Raw genomic sequence first — 23,339 nt, 5'->3', positions numbered from 1 at the left:
CCGAACCACTTACTTGTGAAGGTGCGAGATGGTGACAAGGCTTCCACGAATCCGACGGGAGCTGCCGACTGGCATTTCTCACGGCGCTGTGCGAAGCTGAACGTGGCTGCACGTTTCACGATGTTGTATTTGGGGGGCTTCCAGTGTGACGCGGCTGGCATGGTGTGAGATAGCGAGGCCCCACACTTGTCCATCGCAACCACGGCCTAGTTACCCAACTGCAGCCTGGCGCTGGAGCGAGAGCTGTTATTCTGGAGCACCCGCACTAGACGTCATGTCAACTAACTGTGGTCACGAGCTGCCTCTCTGTGGGAGACCTCGCTCTTCCTGCCTGCCTGGTTACAAACACAGCAGGAGGCAGCTATCGCCGAGTAAAAATAAACTTCCCAACCAGGACCTTTAAACTTTAAAAGGACATTTCAAGGTGTGCCGTTCGAAAATAGTGCTTGGTTTCCGCAAAGCCAACTCACTAATCCGAGATAAGGGAATGAATAAATGACTGTAGACGTAAGTCCGTGTCGTTTTCCCAGAATTGTAATTTTCAATATATTGAGTTTGGAGTTAACATAATTTTGGGATTAATATTGTGCGACTTGGGCCAAGTACAAAGTGATATCTTATTGCTCTCCCTCTTTAGACATGTATTTGTGAGTGTGCCTTGCACACTATATTGTTATGTACCTGCATATCTTGTGTGGATAAATTCCCCGGGCTCAGTGCCGTATATCAAGAATGTTTAATATTTAAATTTGTTTTCTTGTCAATTAATCTATGAGTCATGTACGCTAACGTGCGGTGGTGTTTAATCATTTCTTTAGAATTTATGAGACAGCATTACATTGTATTTATCTTTTGAAATGAATGAAAACCTAAATATAATATAAAAAAATATATAATATATAAGTATATTCATCATGAGATAATCCCAAAATAGGATACATTGTAACAAACTCCTAGCTCATTGTGACATGGTACAACATCGTGATAAAAACTTTATCTTGACCTAATATTTTAATATTTGTTATTATTAAAATTTTATTTTTCATCTTTTCATAATTATTACTCGCTCTAACTGTGCATTTCAAGACATGCAATTTGTTACGTCACAATTGCCTTGATGTGCTAAGAATTATTAAAATAATTTTCATGTTAAGGATATACCCTTTTGAATATTTGTTTGAACATTGGCTGTAATTTTCACGTTATAAATTATTTTTATTGTTCTAAAGATATTTACATGATGTTTACAAGTATTCCCGTGCTGTTTGTTACTGACTATTATGGTTTTAATAATAATTCATAAATTGAAAAGAATAAAATTATATGCTCATTGTTGTCATTTAAAACCTTTGTTTCTCTTTTAAAACAGTTGAACAACCTGGAGTCAATGTTACTCCAATTTAGCTTGGAGCCCAGTCGTTTGTTGTCTAGTGCAAGTACTTGCTCCTTCTGGGGTTGAGTTCGACCCCAGGACAGTGCATGTATTTTAAATGATTTATAAAGAACAAAAAAATTAAAATTGTATTAAATGATAGTTTTCTTTTTCTAAATATAAATAAAACCAAATATATTACTTTCTCTGCCAACATTCCTGGTCAGTCTATCGAACATGAACTTAAAATTTCATGTATGTATTGAAATAAGTGTGCAATGTAAAAAATGTATATCATAGAAGGAGTATTCTTAGGTATAGTGCTCAACTCTTTTATAAAATGGGATAAACATGTTTCTTAAATTACAAACAAATATCAAAAAATTATGTATAAATTCATTAAAATGAGCTCTACATTATTATTTATGAAGAAATCAGAATGGTTAATTATCAAAGGGAATATCAGTTCAATTATGTTGCTCGTAATTATAATATAGGACACAGACAGAACGTACATTTACCTGTTCCTCTATTTCATAAAATAATTTTGCAGAAAACTTTAGAATTTTTGCTTATAAAATTGTCGTTATTCTTCCTGAAAAACTGAATATGGAAAAAAAAATGTCAATCTTTGGCTGGATAATTTTACTGATTTCTTTAATATTTAAGTAAGAAGAGATATCTTTAATATTTAAGTAAGGTTTTATGTACTTTTGTAACTTATAAGCATACTTGTATTTTTTCCTTAGAATATTAATTTTTGACTATTTATTTATAAATTTTTCTAAAATAATGATATACTTTAACTAGTATTTACATTTATTGCTGTTTTTAACATTAATATTATAAAAACTAATGTAAGATATATTAAGTTATTTTTATTTATTTATTTGTGAATTGTTACAAAGTTTAAAATGTTTACATTCCTCATAACAACATATCTTATATCTTTAAATGAGCAATTCTTGTATACATATGATCTGAATCTCGGAAACGGCTCCAACGATTTTCATGAAATTTAGTATGCAGGGGGTTTCGGGGGTGATAAATCGATCTAGCTAGGATTCATTTTTAGAAAATGTCATTTTATCCGTGTTTTCATTAATAAACTTTATCGATAATCAACTTAAACATAAATGACTCTTCCTGACATCTATTGGCACGTAATAATTCCATTTTTTTTTATCGGGAGCAACTAACTGCTTTAACGACACAACAACACTAAAGCTACTCCAGTAGATGGCGTTGTTAATCAACACTAAGCCAATGAGTGTTTGGATTGAGGTTAAACCAAGTTGTTTACTTATATTATTTGTGTCTTTTTAAGTCATGTGTTCACTTAAAAATGCCTAAACGATCTTTGGAAACAACACTTATTATTATGTTGATAAGATCGAAAAATATTATTCATATTTCATCAGTATGTAATTCGTATTTAAATATAATTTCTAAAAAACACAATTTACAAAAAAAAAACAGCAAAGCTCGGTCATCCAGGTACTGCATATTAAAGTGACTATAGATAAACACAAAAAAAAAACCGCACAAACAGATACAAAACAAACACACACAAACACACACACAAAACACACACACAAAACAAACACACATGCACAAACACATACACAAAACCACACAAAAAACAACACAAACACATACACAAACCACTCACACACAAAAAAACCACACAAACACACACACACTCACTCAATTGCTCGCTCACTTTCTTTTGTGAAACCTAAATTTCCTGTTTTATTTATAAAATTAAAGTCAAAGTGTAAAAAAAGGAAGAAAAAAAGAGTGCGGGAGCAGGATTACAAGGAAATGAGTGTGAGGTCAGGATTATGAGGAAAAGAGTGCAAAGAATGCATGATTGCAATGAAAAGTATGCAAGGGAAAGAGAGAAAGGAAAATATTGCAAGAAAAGAATTCGAGGCTTGAGAATGTCTTATCTAAGGTTCTCATATAAGAGTTTATAAGTTTTGCTCGCACAGTCGACTGCTGCAGCCTATGTGATGAGACAGGATCACTTGTGCACCTTTACTTGGGAGCTGTTGAGACGACAAGACTTTGGGGAGGGAAGAAGGTAGAGGCTTATATAATCTCGGCTTGAACTGTACTACTAGCCATTCCAGAACTAATAGTTATCTGCCCCTTCTCTACGAGGTAAATTAATTTGTAATGGGAATGTACATTTTGGTTTATTCTAGAAAAAAAGGTAAACCATATACAGAAAGGCAAGAGAGATCATTAGAAGTATAATTGAAATTGTAATGGAGCTAGTAACAAACAATCAAAACATTTGCTATAGTAACCAAATTCATACTTATCCAAATATATTATGATTACATTTAGCAGGATTCACAAAGTAAGTGTAAAAGGTCATAACTGTACCCTGTCCAATTCAATAAAAAACTGAAAGCATCCCAAAGAAAGATACTGACTTGTTCTTCAAAAATATGTAATCAAATAATTATTCACAAACAGGTTCTATGTAGTTTGAAAACAAGTGCTCTTGTGTCCTGAGCTTCTCATCACCATTCAAGAAAAAATTAATTTTCTTTAGCGTGTTAATACACTGACGACAGTCGTCGTACCCTCCCAGATACAGAGGCCGTACCTGGCCACCGACGCGGGCCTGAGGGGGGCTGTTTTCCCCCCCAGTGAACCCCAGTGAACCCCAGTGTGTGCATCGGCTAGGGACGCACCCGCGTGCGCCCTAGCACGCCAGTGTTTTTATGTAAATATTTCCGTGTATATATGTTTCTTTCTAAATGACAGTGACTTTGTTTAAGGGTGTAAATAGTGTAACTGTTATGTATGTATTAACTATCGGCAACTATCGTGTAATTCTTGTAAACGTATCGCAGTGTCTGTATGTAAGCGCGGCCTGGCGCTCATCCGCGTCGCGAGGGGTGGCGCTCTCCCACGCCGGCCGATTTCCCCTCCACTCCCCCGCCGCCCGCGCGCGACGGTCCGCGGACGAGCGGGGGAGAGCGGTAGTTGAACTCAGGACTCGAGCAGTGGCGGACGTGCGCTCCGCTCCGCGCTGATCGCGAGACGGGTGTCGAGCTCACGGTCCGGCGACTCAGCCGTAGGACGAGCATCTTTCGCAGCAGCCGTGCTGCCCACGACGAGCCGCCCACGCGAGGGGGTGCCTGAGTTGCGAGTACGTAAGTTACGTCACGCATCACGCATTACGGGACGCGTAAGCTTCGTTACGCGTTGCAGAACTTTCGCAGACGTTACGAGTCAGTACGTAAGGACCGCGCACGCATCACGTGTCTTAGTGTGGGGGCGTAGTTACCCTTTGCAGAACTTTCGCAGACGTTACGAGTCAGTACGTAGGGACCGCGCACGCGTCACGTGCCATTACAACATAGTTGACTATCAGGAACTTTGTTACGTGGATAAAAGCCAGTACGCGTCGGGACGAGTGGAACGTACGAGACGGTCACCGGGAGTCCGGGTCATCGTGGGAGAGGCGCGCAACCCGCGACGGATCCGCCAGGCCGCGGCAAGCTCTCTGAACGCAATAAAAGAGCTCGTGAACCGATTAACAGCGAGTGGTCCTTTCGATCTACCTGTCACACTACCTCACCATCCCTCCAGGTCCCGCATTTCCAGGTCCCGGCCACGTCGGCCTGGACCCACACCTCTCCGACGAGAGCAGTACGGGCATAACGGACATTTCTAGCAAGCAGGGAAATAGGGACCAGAAGCCGAGGGACGTCAACACTTAGGAGAATACAACAGAAAAACAATGGCAGTCACCAAAAAATATAAGTAAAAAACCCAAAATTGTGCATTTAAGATTCAACTACTCTAAATAAATTTTGAACATCAGAAATGAAGGATGTCCAATATATTACTTTGATAAGAGATATATTTAATAAATGTTAACAAAGCTAAAGTCAACCTGGTGTGTTATGAAACAACCGTTTCTTTACTGTTTGATGTTTGTTCTAGCAGGATTCATACATAGATTCATTAAAAAATCCTTTTCAGTTTTTATTTCTTAAGATTATGTGCCAACTGTTTCTATGAACTTATAAAAACCGCAGGGAAACAGCAAACTCAATGCAAATAAAATAATCCACCTTAAAAAATACAGGAAACAATGTGCCATTACTGCCGGACAAACAAAAACAAGAGCTTTTCTCTTTAATTGAACAGCTCAAGTTGTAAGAAAAAATATTTTGCATTGCCCAACTTTTCACACTGCTATAACTGCATTAATTGTTACAAAATTGCCAATAAAAATATGCAATCTGTGTGTATGTTTGTGTCTGCTTACAACTCTTAACCACAGAGCTTTGTTATGAACAGTTTTAATCAAATCTCAATAATATACAGTAAATAAATACATTGTTAAATAAAAAATTTCTGTTGAAAAGTTTCTCAAAAGACTTACGCCTATAATTTATTAGCCAGGAATGACTTCTCAGGATATGCAGGACAAGGACACAAATATTTTTTTATGAAAAATTTAAACACTTTATAAATGTACCATATTATTTGATCTGATGTTACTTGCAAGATATGCATCTGACTACTTAAAGAACATTATAAAATATATATTATAAAAGACCACAACTGCTAAAACTACATGAATCCTAATTATGTATACTATAAGTGAACATTTGTGAGTTTGGATGTATGTTATTCAAAAATTTCTTTACAACTAAACCAATTTCATTACAATATGGAAGAGGTAGTCCATATACTGGATTAATACTCAGGTTATATAGTGTAAATCCCTGTTATGAATTTAATTTAATTAATGTTAATGAAAACAGCAAAAAAAATATTGAAAAAATTCATTATTTCTTGTCTTCAACAACATTTAAAATTATGAGACTGCATGAAAAACATTAAAAATAAAAACATATTACTAACTGTAAAATTAAAGTAGTGAACAAAATGATAAAATAAAATGCAGAGGTGTTATTACATCAGTCACACCAACTGGATCAAGCGAAATGGTTGTGATATGACCATAGCTCACATTGAGGCACAACATTTACTTGTATGCTAAACAATGCATGTTCTCAGCATGCATACATGCTATTAACAATCAACTTGCTCAACAAAATCATTGGATTTAAAAACAAGAGAACATTAACAACATTGCTTGAGTAACACTTGTTAGAAGAAAGTAAGACATAATTATTGATAAACTCATTTTCTTTTGCAAATTCATCTTTGTCTTGTTTAAGCAAGACTACTTGTTGCATACGTACATTCAGCAAACATGCAATTTCTGCAGCATGCAAATAGTGGTGTGCAAGCACGTGTCCACCATTTATCATTCAATTACAATACCAGTGTCTTTCTTTACATTTTCCTTGATTCCATGGCTAATGAACATTACAAGAGATATATAATCGCTGTGTAGAGAGACGTGGATGGCTTACTGGGAGTCAGGCTGCTCTCTTCCTCGAGGTAGGGGTCCCCATCATCAGCGGGCAGAGCGTCATCGTGTCGGGTCAGCAGGCGCCTGATAGGGTACAGGATCCGTCTCTTCATGCCCACAGCCACATCGGCCATCTCGCTGCCCAGTCTCGTCACCAGGTTGTGTGCCAGAGGGCCCGCTTGCCGCACGTAGAAGCACGCGCTCATTCTCCCACGCTCAATTAGGTTCATTAGCTTCCGCCGGGCATTCCGACACCCGTGCCAGCAACAACGACGCAACTACTAGTGAGTGGTCCACTTCTCTTTGAAGTACCTGCCGCCTGCTCTCTTGCTTCACCGTGCACTCACACAGCACTCGCTGCTGATGACCGTGTTAGAGTTGCAAAATGATACATTCACTGTCTTAATATTTAATGTACGGATTACAATATATAGCTAGTAAGGTCGACTTACATAAAACATTTTTAACTTCGTAGAAAGTAAAAATATACATTGGTTACTTAGGACACTATAGCACAGACGTACCATTTATTGAAGCTAATAGCCAATTGTCGTAGCTCTTCCCGACCACAGCTTCGTAAAAGATTCTTGTTCTGGCCACTTACTTCCAACACCTCATCCAGACATCTTCATACTCTTGATTCCTGTAGTGTTTGATATCACTGGCATTTCTTATTAACTTTTACATTTTTGTGCTAGTTATTACAGTTAAGGTCTTATTTCCATGCATAAACATTAGTAATTTTACACTTTACGATTTACCGTAGGTAACCAACCATAAGAAAATGATTGCAAAATCATGTCCTTGAAAATAGTAAAAGCATAGTAGTTGAAATAAACATATTACTTGAATGACAATCATTCTGCGTGTTAAGGGCCAGTACACTGTGACTAACAGCCCATGCCCCACAACAGACACTGCCGCTTCAGTCTCTTCAACTACAACACTCTCTACTGCTAACACACATGCTCTCCAGCGTCCCTCCAGCTTTCACTGCCATCCAACAGCCACAAATAGAAGAAAAGGTTTCTGCTGCTGTGAAATACTGTCGTTGTAAAAACATACAATCTAAGAAAGTGTAAGTTACCGAAGAACAGATAAAGCATGCTACCACATGTGGTTGAAAAGTGTGAATGTTCATGACTTCCCTGCAGAGCCGTGCCAGCTGTGCAGGGCACAGACATTCAGTGCAGCCGACACGACGCTGTTCCCAGCACATGGCTGCCTGGACTCAGCAAAAAGTGTGAATGAGGAAGAAGGAGGGGGAGCTAGCTCCACGCTGCCGTCTGCAAGTAGCTCTGTCTTGCTCTCACTCCATCGCACACGTGCACTTCTCTTTTTATCTTTGCGTCCCTACTGCAAGCTGCCACCAGATTTTCAAGACAAAAGGAAAACAACCACCCACTTCTTTTCATCTGCTTTTTTCTAGCAATAACAGGGCCCATGTAAAACTTGGGTTTTTAAATGTTTGAGGCCCTCTTACACTAACATTTTCATCCAATTAATTTTGTCAAATTGCAATTTTATTCAATCTGTATTCAATTTTCTTTAAATGGTTTGTCATAAGATTATTTGATGAGTTGTAAGGTGTCTTGAAGGTATAACTCACACTATGAAAGTTCAACTATCGAATTTGGCCACTAGATCACAGTAAAATCACAAACAAAATAAAAATGACTATTTGGTTGTAATTTTTTTACAACTGATAAAAATATACAATTTACCAATTACACCACATGATAACAGCAATAGCTTAAAATATTTTCACTTAAACAAATAAAATAAAATGATACAAAAAAATTGAAACACCTTTTTAGCAATTATAATTTTAACTGTAAAAACCAATTTTATATTTATATAAATATAAATTAATATTGTTTTACAATGCTGATTCATACATGCAGTAATACCCTTATGTTAGTTACAGTATTAAGTTGCATACTATGTGAGCTTCCCATATAAAATATAATTTTAAAATCAAATTTAAGTTTTAATTTAAAATATTTATGTAACACACAATTTGTACTTGTTATAAATTTTATTTCAATACATGTGCAGCCTCTGCATTTATCTTTTCTGTACTGAAAGCATTCTGATTATTTACAATCAAACTATATTTAGAGTTTTTTCTACAAAATATTTGAATATAGAAGCTTCCATTCAATCCATAAAAGAAATTATTTTACAGTGACATCAATCACCAAAATACTTTTTAGAAAAAGTCAAATTTAAAGTCAATTGAATATCATGGGATAGTGTGAGAAGGCATTTTTGCAGACTTTGAGTTTTACTTTAATCCTTATTATTGAAACAGGGGGCGTTACGAACCATCTAAAAAACTAAAAACAACAACTATGCAAAAATGTAATATTAACTAAAATTGAGTTTTAAAAAAGATGCCTTTTGTGTATACATTTTTATTTTAAAATTATTGTACATAAATTAAACCAGTTAAATTATATGTTATGATGTGATGAGGAATAAGACAGAAAGAGATTAAATGTCAGGACACCAATGACTTTAAGGAAAAAGTTTTATTTCACAACTTCAACTAACAAAAATTCAAAATAACAAAAATTCCATGAAAATACAGTCACCACCACTTACGCAAACTTCAAACCATTGATTTACTACATTAATTTCTTAAAACAAAAATATTTTGTCAATTCTTCCTTTACCACTTCAACTCTATAACCGATTAAGAATAGGTCTTAGCTAAATAAATTTTTTCAGTAAGAATTTTCAAAGTTGCCTTAAAACGGGACAAGAAAGTCACTCTTCTAGTTAAGTAGGCTGGAGAAAGTCATAACCCGTCTTAAGCCGGCTCGGTGCTGCCCCTTGTGGTTTCTCTGGCAGAGAAGCCAGCTCTGTGCTACCCAGCCTCGTGGTCTCTCCAACTGAGAAGCCAGCTCTGTGCTACCCAGCCTCGTGGTCTCTCCAACTGAGAAGCCAGCTCTGTGCTACCCAGCCTCGTGGTCTCTCCAACTGAGAAGCCAGCTCTGTGCTACCCGGCCTCGTGGTCTCTCCAACTGAGAAGCCAGCTCTGTGCTACCCGGCCTCGTGGTCTCTCCAACTGAGAAGCCAGCTCTGTGCTACCCAGCCTCGTGGTCTCTCCAACTGAGAAGCCAGCTCTGTGCTACCCAGCCTCGTGGTCTCTCCAACTGAGAAGCCAGCTCTGTGCTACCCAGCCTCGTGGTCTCTCCAACTGAGAAGCCAGCTCTGTGCTACCCAGCCTCGTGGTCTCTCCAACTGAGAAGCCAGCTCTGTGCTACCCGGCCTCGTGGTCTCTCCAACTGAGAAGCCAGCTCTGTGCTACCCAGCCTCGTGGTCTCTCCAACTGAGAAGCCAGCTCTGTGCTACCCAGCCTCGTGGTCTCTCCAACTGAGAAGCCAGCTCTGTGCTACCCGGCCTCGTGGTCTCTCCAACTGAGAAGCCAGCTCTGTGCTACCCGGCCTCGTGGTCTCTCCAACTGAGAAGCCAGCTCTGTGCTACCCGGCCTCGTGGTCTCTCCAACTGAGAAGCCAGCTCTGTGCTACCCAGCCTCGTGGTCTCTCCAACTGAGAAGCCAGCTCTGTGCTACCCAGCCTCGTGGTCTCTCCAACTGAGAAGCCAGCTCTGTGCTACCCAGCCTCGTGGTCTCTCCAACTGAGAAGCCAGCTCTGTGCTACCCAGCCTCGTGGTCTCTCCAACTGAGAAGCCAGCTCTGTGCTACCCGGCCTCGTGGTCTCTCCAACTGAGAAGCCAGCTCTGTGCTACCCAGCCTCGTGGTCTCTCCAACTGAGAAGCCAGCTCTGTGCTACCCAGCCTCGTGGTCTCTCCAACTGAGAAGCCAGCTCTGTGCTACCCGGCCTCGTGGTCTCTCCAACTGAGAAGCCAGCTCTGTGCTACCCGGCCTCGTGGTCTCTCCAACTGAGAAGCCAGCTCTGTGCTACCCGGCCTCGTGGTCTCTCCAACTGAGAAGCCAGCTCTGTGCTAACCAGCCTCGTGGTCTCTCCAACTGAGAAGCCAGCTCTGTGCTACCCAGCCTCGTGGTCTCTCCAACTGAGAAGCCAGCTCTGTGCTACCCAGCCTCGTGGTCTCTCCAACTGAGAAGCCAGCTCTGTGCTACCCGGCCTCGTGGTCTCTCCAACTGAGAAGCCAGCTCTGTGCTACCCGGCCTCGTGGTCTCTCCAACTGAGAAGCCAGCTCTGTGCTACCCGGCCTCGTGGTCTCTCCAACTGAGAAGCCAGCTCTGTGCTAACCAGCCTCGTGGTCTCTCCAACTGAGAAGCCAGCTCTGTGCTACCCAGCCTCGTGGTCTCTCCAACTGAGAAGCCAGCTCTGTGCTACCCAGCCTCGTGGTCTCTCCAACTGAGAAGCCAGCTCTGTGCTACCCGGCCTCGTGGTCTCTCCAACTGAGAAGCCAGCTCTGTGCTACCCAGCTCTGTGGCCTCTATAGTTGAGAAGCCAGCTCTGTGCTACCCAGCCTCGTGGTCTCTCCAACCTAGAAGTCAGTTAACCAAGGATTTTGCAATATCCTGGTTGATCTCTCAAAGTTTTACAAATACACTTTCACTATATTTTAATGGAGACTTTAACTGCAATTTAAATTTTTTTAAACTGCTATAAAAAAAAATATTTTTTTTCTATACAGCACCACTCTAATACCAGCAGACTGTATGGTGAAAATTCTTTATTTAATCTTTTAGGGGTTACAACAAACGTATAAAAGTGAAGGGAAGGGTAAAAGGAGGGACAGTCATGTTGCTGCTACCATGCAAAATGCAAGCAAGTGATCACTGATCACGGGCACAACGAATGTGGAACACGGAATGAACACGGAATTTTGCATTTATAATATTTATTTACCATACCTTTTTCAACTGTGCCCATTGAAGTCACAGGCTTGTTTCTCACTTTTCTGAAAAGCTCTCCAAAACGCCCGGCCACACCATCACCTGAGTTCCCAGGACTTGAAGATGTGCTGCCCAAATCTTCCTGAAACCAGAACAAGTACCACTTATTAACTCTATTTAACAAGCACATTGAATCAATAATAATTGTTATTGCAAGAAGCACACTTAGAAGACTTTACCACTGGTGGTCCCTAATGCAGTGCACTCATGTCCTAGCGTCACCCAAATTTCTTCAGTTAATACTCTATTACAATCCATACCTAAAATTACAAAAGCTGTTTAATCAAAACATAGGTAAAGGATATGGTCATACCCACCGCCTGAGACTTGCCTTAGACCTTTATTGACTGAATCTGTGCATCGAAGCTAGGACTATTTCGCCTCCCACTACTCTCTTAGTCTAACAGACATGGGTGGGGCAGCAGGAAAGACATATCAAAAGCGTGTTTGTGTACTTGCTCACACTGCAATGCTTGCTAGGTGAGCTGTGTGCACATCTAAGCATGGCACTGCTGTGCTTGCTAGGCGAGCTATGTGAACAGCTCAGCATGGCACTGCTATGCAGTTAAGTTGAGACTTGAAACGGCCGCAGATGGATTGTGATTGTATTTTGTAGGGAATAATTTAAGTTTTAGGATGCATTAACCATCATTTTCAAAACTGTAACAGAGGATTAATCTATTATTTTAAGTATGATTTATGTGAACTTGTCACATTTTTACCAGCACCATTAATATCAATCCTCCACAGAGGCACTTGATAGCACAGGCCTCTCTTCAGCTACTAGCCCCCACTTTCTAGTTATAGCACATCAACTATCAGAAAGCATTTATGTACCAAATTTTATGCAAAACTGATTGTCATTGGAATATTAATTGATTTAACATAAACAATGAACACCAACACAAGTACCCATTGGATGGTATTTGTGAACACATGCATGGAGAGACCTTGAGCTAAGAAATCGTTTTACATGCTTACTTACAATTTATAAATTTTATGAACAAAAGGCTGTGCTTGGTAGTCAGTGTTTGGAACTTTGTTGTTCATAAATGGAATAGACCTCAGTGGGGAAAAATGTTCTAAATCCTCTCTGATGATGGAATCCCATTACAAAATTTAAGTGGAGTTAAAGGTGAAAACTTTGTAAGATCCTCATACTCTCATTCTCTGGGTTTATTGTTGTGTTCCTCCAGACAAAGAAGTTTCTGTGTATTTTTAACAGGCTGATAAACAATCTGTTTACACATAATTGTTCAAAAATGAACCTACTATTATGTCATAATATTTTGCAATACAAGATAACTTTGTTAATTTTATATTTTTAAAATTATTTTGTATTTATTCTATGACTTTGCTTGCATTTTGACTTTTTATTTCTATTCACTAGTTACTCTTATCTCTATACCAATGTGGTGAAAGGCAAAATATTTACCAATAACAGAAACAAATTAGCCAATTACTCTTTTAACTATAATTGGAAACACTAGATTTCCAGTTGAAAATCTTGAAAAGTCATCATTATGATCAGCTGGCACGGGCGGGACTCACCATCTGCCGGGAAGGCGGCGACGGGGGCTCCAGCGGTGGAGCTGCGAGACTGGTGACAGGCTTGGGGGGCAGTGGAGGACGGGCAGGCTCACTGGCCACCGGCTGCAGGTAGTAGTCAGTGCCACTTGGCGGCTCCATGCACACCTCCTGTGAAGCCACAAGCCCCGCCCTCAAGTGCAACATACCTCTCAGCTCTCTCTACACCCTCCTGCTCATTTGCAAACCTACTTCCTTAACCACTTGCCAACACTCGGCCTTCGAAACTCTTCTGAACTTCAGTACCTTGAGGTTTTTAAAATATTCTTCAATAGACACACATGGCCTCTCACACCGGCTTGAGTAAACATCTTTAGTATCCTGCCTGGCTACAGATTATGTTTGGCAGTCAAGCAGCATGGTCAATGACATAATGAGTAGTGAATAACCGAGCTGGTGGCTGACAAATAATCTCAGTTAATTTTTAAGAAGGTATTGTGATATATGGCTTGGTGACAAACAGGGACATAACTACAGGGACAGATGGGGCATTTGCCCTGGGTGTCACATTGGGATGTGGCGAGAGGGCGCTAAACGAGTAAAGTATAGACGGAGTATCTATACTCTATCTAGAGTATAGATATTTACTTGAATATCACAGTGTTAGAACACCAAAAAAATGTTGGAAGATGGATTTACTGTTTTATTAGTATTGAAAGATACACATATGGGTATAGTTAAATATATAAAAAAAAAAATTGTCTTTTTCTCAACCCATTCAAATTGCGATGGTACAGTAGTACACACCACTGAATTATGGTACAAATAATGGCATCCTAGAAAAAGCAAGTGAAAGGATGTTCCCGCTATGTACCACGCTCCATCCAGTGAATGATCTAAACCGCCACCGCTACTCTGAGGATGGCGCGAGGAGTCGGAGGTAGTCTGGAACCTACCACCACATCTAATGCTCCAGCCCCTGACAAAGTTTTAAATTCAACTTTTCGCTACTGCACAACTTCTTGCGAGAGAAAATGTGGATGTCAGAAAGCCAGCATTAAGTGCAGTCTTATATGCAACAATTGCCAGGGTACTTGTGTTAGCGATGCCCCTCCATATTTGGACCCAGAGGAAGATGAAGGCCACACTGAAGAAGATGGCTAGTATGTTTGATTTGCATAAATGAACTATTAACGTTTTGTATTAGGCATTGTTTGTTTGGTCTTAAATCATGATGCAGTGCAGTTTCTTTTAGATAAAAATGAGCCAAAATGTAGAATTTCCTACTTTTTCATGTTTAACTCTCTGTATCTGCTTAGGCATTAACTTTATGGTAAATGTGTGTAAGGTTTCGTAGACAAATTTATGTACTTTAATTTTGTAAAGAATTACTTTTAACTCTAAACCTCACAGTTATCAACACATTAGCAAAAAACTGAAACAATGTACCTTTAAAGGGCTATCACCCCATCGGTTACCCCCCCCCCCTTCCCCCCCAAAAAAAAACGGGAACTTTTAGTATGTTTGTTGGGATCTCAAGGTACAAATGTATCAAATTTCCAAATTACGTGAACTATTTAGTCTAATTTAACTATTTAAACTGGGCTAATGAGTGATTGCCATTCCCTATAATTTTGATGAAGGTAATGGGAGGCGGATATCATAACATGTTTGTTAAGAGGGTAAAGAACTACGTGACATAAAATAAAACCCTTCTGGCACAGCCTACAGGTGCAGGTAGATTTTGAAGTACCTACCCTCTTTTATCGCGTAATCGTCGCACCCATATTTTTGGGCGTCAAAATTTGGATAAAAAAAAACCTCTCGCGTAAACGTCGCATGATGTTTTTGGTCCCGCTATTAGATTCCGAGCGCTTTGTGTGGGTATTTTTTCCGTATAAAACGATGTATTTTAAAATAGAAATCTAATATTTATTCGGACATTACCTCTTACTTATTTAATTAACGGAAATACGTAGTTGTCTGATGTGTAAATTATCTTTTAAAAACGTTTAAAACGTTATAACGTTCATCTTTTCGTCTGCGTCGCCGCGGTGTACCACTTACAAAAGTGTAGCCAGCGCTCGTTGCAATCATTAATGTTTGGTTATGTTGCTTCCCTTATAGAGCGCGCACACGTAGCCGAATATCTACGAGGGCTGTTTTTTTTTCAACCTCCGAAAGGCTATATAAAAAATGGAAATTTACGTAACATAGTAATTCTACCACCAAAAGTACAGTAGGGTCTTACTTATTTTAATACATAAAAGCCAAAACTATTGAGGCATTTGTCATATCGTAACACAAGCTTATCTATGCATGTTTCGAAGAAGTTAGCCGCCAGTGAATAGAGATAACAGGACAAGTGCCTTGATCTCCCGCTCCCTCACAACACCGCTGTAAGGCGGGTGGACTAATTGTGCAGAGTATTGTGCCTTATTATTCATATTCTTGCGATAATTCTTGACGTGGGAGCCAGTGCGCCGCACAATTAGTCCACCCGCCTCACAGTGGTGTCGTGAGGGAGCAGGAGATCAAGGCACTTGTCTTGTTATCTCTATTCACTGGCGGCTAACTTCTTCGAAACATGCATAGATAAGCTTGTGTTACGATATGACAAATGCCTCAATAGTTTTGGCTTTTATGTATTAAAATAAGTAAGACCCTACTGTACTTTCGGTGGTAGAATTACTATGTTGCGTAAATTTCCTTTTTTTTATATAGCCTTTCGGAGGTTGAAAAAAAAACAGCCCTCGTATATCTCGCCGAGTTCATGCAACGCGCGCTCTCTGTTTGGATATGTTGCTTCCTGTATAGAGTGCGCACATGTAGCTGAATATCGATATCTCGCCGAGTGCATACAACGCGCGCTGTCTGTCGAGTGCCGAGTTAATTACATCTGATGGCTCGCTCTCTTTCGTGGAGTGTGTACTTACTACGGCGATAGTTACGCGTTCGTTGGGCTTGCATTTGGATAACATAATTTGTTTGTCTATTTAAAGTTGAAAGGATTTTGTTGCATGACATTAATTTAAATTGTTTGGCGTGCTCTTTTATACTTCACATTTTAAATAAACGTACTTTCCATGAATTGGTTTTGTTTTTAATGAATAACTTTATCTAACAAAAAACATTTTTCCGCATAATCGTCGCACCCCTACTTTTCAAACTTGATTTTAGAATAAAAAGTGTGACAATTATGCGAGAAAACACAGTATTTTTCTGGAATATTCTGAAAACTTCTGGAACATTAAAAAAAAATTTGGAACAACTTAACATCCTAAATGTGCTCCAATATTCCAAATTGATCAATTTAACATTTTCGCATATTCCATGCATCAAAATTGTTTTGAATGTTTTTAATTAAATGCTACAAGTATTGAATAACTTAGAATGATTTTCATACTATGGCTATTAAGATAGTTAAAAAAAAATTCTGACCTTGTTCAAACACTAGATTTCATCCCCTGCTCAAATAAGTGGTTGTATAAAAATTTGTTTTGAACCAAGGTTTAAAATGATATTAAGAAGGTTTATAATGTGTTTAATCTGACTTGATAGTGTACGTAATAAGGAAGTTTTGAAATAGCACTTGTAAAGCTGACAAGTTAAAAACTGTTGTTCTAAAAATAACCTTTAAGTGCAAACATATGTATGTTGTCAGTATCAAAAAAATATTCCCATGCTAAATAAAATCCTGGCTAACTCCTGAGTGTAGCAATTCAACTTTGAAAGCTGTAAATGTAAGATAGTTATTTGAATTTTTTAAACTGAACCAATTTAAGTTATGAAAATGGAATATTTTTATAAATCCAAATATATTTACTAACAACTCTCAGCAGCTAAAAATGTTTTAATACTAATAATAATGAATAAAGTTGGTTTTCACTTCAGCTTAACAACAAATAACATAATAGTGCCTATACTAAGATCCTGTTCAAAAGTATTTTCAAACAAATGTCAGTTGGCAGCACAAGCTTTTTGACTGACATCTTGCACAAATTGTGACAGTTCACAAGACATTGTGACTAGCATTGCTTTAACCTACCTTGCTGTTATGTTTGATGGACTCATATTCGTACTCGTACGAATTATCAATGTCCTCGAGAGCCGAGCACGCTCCTTCCACGCTCTCGTACGACTGTTCGCCGCACGGCGGCTGCGGAGGAAGCGGACGGGACGAGAAGGCCAACGTGGACGACGAGGATCGCTGGTCGGGCGTTTCCCTGGACGAGCTGTTCTGAGAGTTCAACACTCGAGCAAGGGCGGCCATTGCTTCCGTGGCCGGCAGACTGTCCCTGTTCTCAACACACTCGTAATGCTGTTCCTCTGAAGGTGGCTGGGGGGGAAGAGGGCGAGATGAGATGGGCAGAAGCGCATCGAGAGACGGCTGTGGCGAACTGTTCCGAGCAACCGGCTGTCTGCCGTGGTTCTCGTCCGGCTGAGGCCGGGGGCAGAGAGGGCGGGGTGACGATGGCAGGGATGCCGCTGGTGGGACGGGCAGACAGGGATACCCCGTGCCCATGGTCGAACGAGGATGATCCATCTGGGACCCAGGGTGTGGTCGGTTGACCGGCGGAGGCCACCCGTTTTGCAAGTTCTTCTGTGAGGCAGAAGTGGATGATGGAGATTGCTGTTCGGCCGTTTCCCTTTCAGAGCTGAACCTTTGAGTGAAAGCGAGAATTGCTTCTCTGCTAGGCAGATTCTCGTCGTCTATACTCAAGTACTCTTCTTCACTCTGCCACTGCAACAGGAATGGTCTGTGGTGTTATATGCTGCCACAACTCATTTATGGTACCAAGTACCAACATACTGCACAACAGGAGCATCTTCAATTAATGCTTCCCCAAAACCATAGGTTGTCTTACTTTGGTCATAATAGCAGTATAGAGGTTTTGCTTCAAAATAAATATTATAATATTTTCATAAAATTTTATCATTTTTAAAGTTACAATTATTTTAAAGTCTGGATAACTAGCAATACCAAGTAGGTGATTAAAACATGTTATATTTATCAAAACCTATCAGTATTTTAGTTCAAATCTTTTTGAAATCCTATGTTTATTTTTTAATAGCATGTTACTTTAATTTTTTTTTCCTTTATGGTACATGGAAAAGTTTTGCTTAGTTTACAAATAAATACAATAATAATAAAATTAACTGTGTTCTTAATCAAATAAATAGACATTCTATTTTCTAATTGTCTTAACTTAATACATAATACAATCACAAAAGAGCTCCAGCAGTTGCTCGTAAGGGCTGTTCCTGGCACTCCCAGTGGCAGTTCTCGGAACCCTGTGCTAGTCCCCCTTACAGCCTCCATGCAGGTGCTCACCCACTGCCCAGTGTCGCGTTACAACACTTTCATCTGGTCACACGCATTCTGTCTTACGAGAGCCACAGCTGTGCATTTACAACAAACCATGTGTGTCTGTGAGCCACACCCTGCTTTCCAGGAAAATGGGCTCACTTCAAATAAAAAGCTGAGTCTTTTATATTTTGTCAGTTCCATGCAGATGATCACGAATATCGCAACTGACCATCTGAATTGGTAACTTATGGCCTCAAAATAGCATTCAAAGATGGCGGCTCAGCTTTCTGCCTGGCTTTTATTTAAGATGTAGTTATTACAGTTATCTATATTTTTCATCTCTGTAAAAAGTATTTTGTACATCTTGGGTAGTAAATTTAAAAAAAAATGTATAATTGTTTCATACTTGAAGAGAGCATACATAAATAATCAGCAAAAGAAAGAATATTGCAAACTGCACAACCCAACATTGCCATTACCAATGGCAGCTGTTCTTGGGCTTTTAAGTGCCGTGAGCAGGTTGGTATGCAACTAATACAGTGGCGGTAATAATGCTCACTTGTTGCTACTTTGAAAGTTTTAATAAACGAAAGCATACTCAACAAGGTTAGAACTAAAATTATTCCCTACAGTATAAAAACAAGTCTTCTTTATAAGATGATCAATGACCAAAACCTAATTTGTAATTCCCTGCATAAAATTCCTCAATCAACATCATAAATAAAGGGTCGGGAAAACAACAAATTGGAAATATTTTTAACTTAAATTTGCAACAAAAATATAACTCCCATGAATACAGTTCAAACCCATAACTACAAATAGCATGTGCATAGCAGATAAATTAGTAATCACACCTTTTCCCATTGTGTTTTATAAGTAAATGCAGTCATGATTATGTATGTATTAAAAATAAACAAAACAAAGATTCCTGTATAATATTACCTGCTCCAACATACTCTAAAACTGACTATCATAAATGCTAATATTTTAAGTGCTTAGCATGTTTACATTCTAAACTTCTGAGTGAGTGGTGCAAGCCACGTACAGACATCAGAGCACCGAGGCATGATACTAGTCAACGATAGAGCTAGGGAATTATACATTGTTAATGTAAATATTGGTCTGGATAACATGGAAACTTGGTATAGATAATTTTTAAGAAACTATGTGTGAAAATAAGTTCGGTGCTATAACACAATTACACGTCTTTACACACAGTCACTAAAACTACTCAGTCCGTTTGACAGAGCGGGTGTACACAGCCATTAAACTTTTTATTTTACAAAATTAAGAACCTGTCACTCTTGGTGCGGTAATTCTCATCAAACTCGACTGTTTCAGGATGTGGCAAGCACATACCTAACTATGAACATCATCAAAGCAAAAGTTTTTAAGATATGGGTTTGACTGTGCACATGAGCATAATTCCTTTGAACAGTCACTATACGTAGTTTGACTGTGACACAAGTTACAATTCAACTGATGTGTTTGCTGCTGAGCTTACTGTTAACTTTGTGATGTAGAAATGGTACCATAAAGCATTTACTTCAGTTTAATCATTTTTTAGATGGCTTTAAGATTACAAAACAGACTATAAGCTCTATGTCCAACACATTCCCAATGCTTTGAAAGCTCGCTCATTCTGTGAACTCTGCCTTTAGATTTCTGAGGTAGTGAGAGCATGTAAATTAGAGCAGAAAAAAATCATCCTCTGTGATGTTTTCTGGTCAAATGATTTCAAGGTTCTGTACTTTTTTTCCGTGGCCCATTTTTATGTAAAGCTGTGCTTCAATTGTTTTGCAACTACGAGAGAGAGTGTGTGGCACACCTCGGGGGCGCTGTCCCGCCAGTCTCTTGCAATCTGACCTGCTGGCTTTTTTATGAGCCGGCTGACTACACATTAGTAGTAAGCAAATATTTTACAGCTTATTTAGAAGCATGACTTGTTTTTATCTTTGCCAATCCCTTGATAATTTACTATTTTATGTAAGAACTTCTTTTACTTTAAAAGTGGTGTTTCATGATAATTTTTTGGTTGTTTGTTTGTGGGAAATAAACTGGGAAATGGTAGCATTATAAAAGTTAACATTTGACTAGAGTAGGTAGGTACTTCTTAAAATGCTTAGTTTTTTCTCTGTCAGTTGGACACACATGTGCCATGGTGTGCAACATCGTGGTCCCATACCTTCTCTGCTGCGACAGGAAGGCTCAGACTGGTCGCTATCTTCTGCACGTGCTGTGGGTCACCCAGTCTGAAACACACATCAATAGACCGTCTTTTAATAGGCCGCCTGTGGTTGTAAGCTCTAAATAACTGTCTGAAATAAGGTTAAAAACAGCGCGGCTCAGACCTCAAGCATGAAATCCTTCTGAACAGCAATCATGTAGACAGTAGCCTTCAGCTGCCAACAGTGGGCATAATCATTTGCATCCCAGCTTCTTTCATTTTAAAGTGTGAGATCACAGCGAGGGCACGGGTCACCATGCTTCCAAGTTAGTAAATGTAGCATCAGCATATCGAGAAAACCAGTACGTGACGTAATGAGCACACTCTCGACTGAGACAAGTCATGTCCGAGGGCATCGTACGTAAGAGTTCTCTCATGTAGTAAAACTGCATCTCGCCCAAACTTCCTCCTTAATTACATCTCCAATAGCATTGCATACTGGGGGGGCTTACACCCTGCACCTCCGCTTACTGCATTGCAATTATGTGGTGACGTCATTCACGAGAGCCCAGAGTCCCACAGTACATTGCCAGTCGGTGCCCAATTCATCACCATACTACCCCGGTAAGGCAGCTAGGCATTAGTACCAAGAAAGTGTTTTGTATTTTAATATGACTGAAGTAAGTAACTCTAATGATGTTTAAAAGCTCAAAATGGGTTTCACAAACTAAATATTCAACTTTAAAAAAAAGTTCACTAACCCTCAATTACTGGAATTGGACTACAATTAAAAGTTTCTCCATCATAAATGTTTCATTATAACAATGAACTACCAATTTGTGATGAACTTCAAGAAACACAATATTTTTGTAATCATCGAACCTCAAACAAATATTAACAAACAGTTAACAAAATTACCCCGAAAGATCCTACTCCCTGTAGTGTCCAGTTGGTTAGCTTCATATTACCAATTAATTATCAATTATATAGGATTAAAAGTATTACTATATTCACTCAATAAATTAATCAAATATTCAGAGTAATTGTTGAAGCAATGAAGTATAATATCAATAAAATCAATAAAAAGATTTACTTAAAATATGAGTTAAAATTTTTTCACTTCAAACAGAAATATGCCAGCTCAGTGTAAGTAATTATTTTAAGCTCATATCATCAGTTGTACCTCTGGGTTGATTAAACAAACACAAAAATTACAATATCTTGAAGAAACAGAAGAGTATTTAACAGGATAAAATACCAAATAATAATTTATTGGGTAGTGTTGAGGTGTGTAGTCCGGCCTCAAATTATTTATATTTATTTTGTAATTAATTTTTTTCTTTCTTTCTTTCTTTCTTTGTAATTTGTAATTATTACAGTTAGTTATTGGTTCTGCCTACCGCAATTGTGTTTCGGTTCTAGCTTTGTAGCGCTAGGTAGGTTGTGTTGGTACTCGTGTGTACCGTATCTATGTTGCGCCCTGGTTGTTTTGTTCCCTGGCTGCGAGGTGTTGAGTTCAGAGTGGCGAGCGGAGCTGCGATACGGCGGCCGGAGCGGTCCGTTGCACTCGGTCACGAGGCGTCGATGCCTGCTACCAGCTGCTACCTGAGGCATGGTCAGCTGCACCACCCGAACGAGACGTGTCATTGAGAGGCGTGGCAGCCTACTTCACTGCAGTCACGAGCAAACAAGTAAGGTGGACGACCTAAAATAACGGTCTGGAACTGGGTGGATGTGTGTCACAGTGAGGATATAACTTTAAGCAGCATAACAATAGCTTTCATTTGTGAGTTGCCGGCACACATTTTTGTATCGGAGGACTGAACTACGTAAATTTAAAGTTGCTAAATATTACGCCATCTTCAGTGGATACATAGAATTTTTACATCAAGCATAATGGATTTATAGTTATGAGTCTTGATTTATTAAACAGCAAATATTCTGTCACATTCATTTGTGCTCACGACAGAGGCTCCATGGCAGGCTAGTAGCGGAGTGCGTCGTGTTGGTTAATACACAGCTGTTCCGGCCGCAAGGCGTTTTATTGCTAATCTACTTGAGGTGACACACTTTATTTTTTGTTTTGTTGTTTTTGATTTAAATTTATTTTAAATTTGTTGGACCTGTAATGTTATTCCTCCATATGGTTCATAGCAGAGACTAAAAGTATTTGGACGTTTGAGGTTTTTCAAACATTTTAATCAGAATTTGTGTGACCAGTAAAGTGGAAGAGGCTATGTGTGAGTCGGCGGGCCGCACGCGTCTGTTTGCCCTTCATTAAACTGTATGAAGCGCATTTACCTTTTGTGGTATGTGTTGAGAAACGTTGCAATATCTACTTTATTTATTGAAGACAGTATAAATGATTAATTACTCCAAGACATCGATGTATCTGAAAGTCTTAACAAATTGTAGTTGGCGCAAATGTTGATTAGTGCTGGTTAACCACACGAAGAGACTTTTTTGATATTGTCACATTTATATTTTAACGCCTTTTAATAAGTTTCTTGTGTGACATTAAAAATAAAGACAGTGTGGGATATTTAAGTCTGTAACATTGGCCGCATTGGAGACTTGTGGACAGTTGGAAAAAGATGGCCACATAGCTTGATCAAATGAAACTCTAGTTGGTGATTTACAAAATAAAAATGT

The 23,339-nt window shown here is 39.1% G+C and overlaps 1 protein-coding gene across 5 annotated transcripts in view; it reads right to left on the bottom strand.

The window, feature by feature from the left end:
* The window catches only part of LOC134539541 (B-cell linker protein-like), a 57,653-nt gene that overhangs the window by 16,694 nt on the left and 17,620 nt on the right, over positions 1–23,339 (bottom strand). For all 5 annotated transcript variants that reach the window (XM_063381648.1, XM_063381650.1, XM_063381649.1 and 2 more), the window contains 4 exons: positions 20,706–20,772; positions 17,258–17,953; positions 13,234–13,380; positions 11,641–11,764 (listed from right to left, as the gene is read on the bottom strand). In XM_063381648.1, the coding sequence (XP_063237718.1) occupies positions 11,641–11,764; positions 13,234–13,380; positions 17,258–17,953; positions 20,706–20,772 (1,034 nt within the window). The remainder of the gene's footprint in view (positions 1–11,640; positions 11,765–13,233; positions 13,381–17,257; positions 17,954–20,705; positions 20,773–23,339) is intronic.

This window comes from Bacillus rossius, chromosome 15 (genome assembly GCF_032445375.1).
Source record: "Bacillus rossius redtenbacheri isolate Brsri chromosome 15, Brsri_v3, whole genome shotgun sequence".
In the NCBI taxonomy this organism is placed as follows: Eukaryota; Metazoa; Arthropoda; class Insecta; order Phasmatodea; family Bacillidae; genus Bacillus; species Bacillus rossius.
Note: the sequence above shows the minus strand (reverse complement) of the source record. Positions and strands in the feature narration are given on the sequence as shown.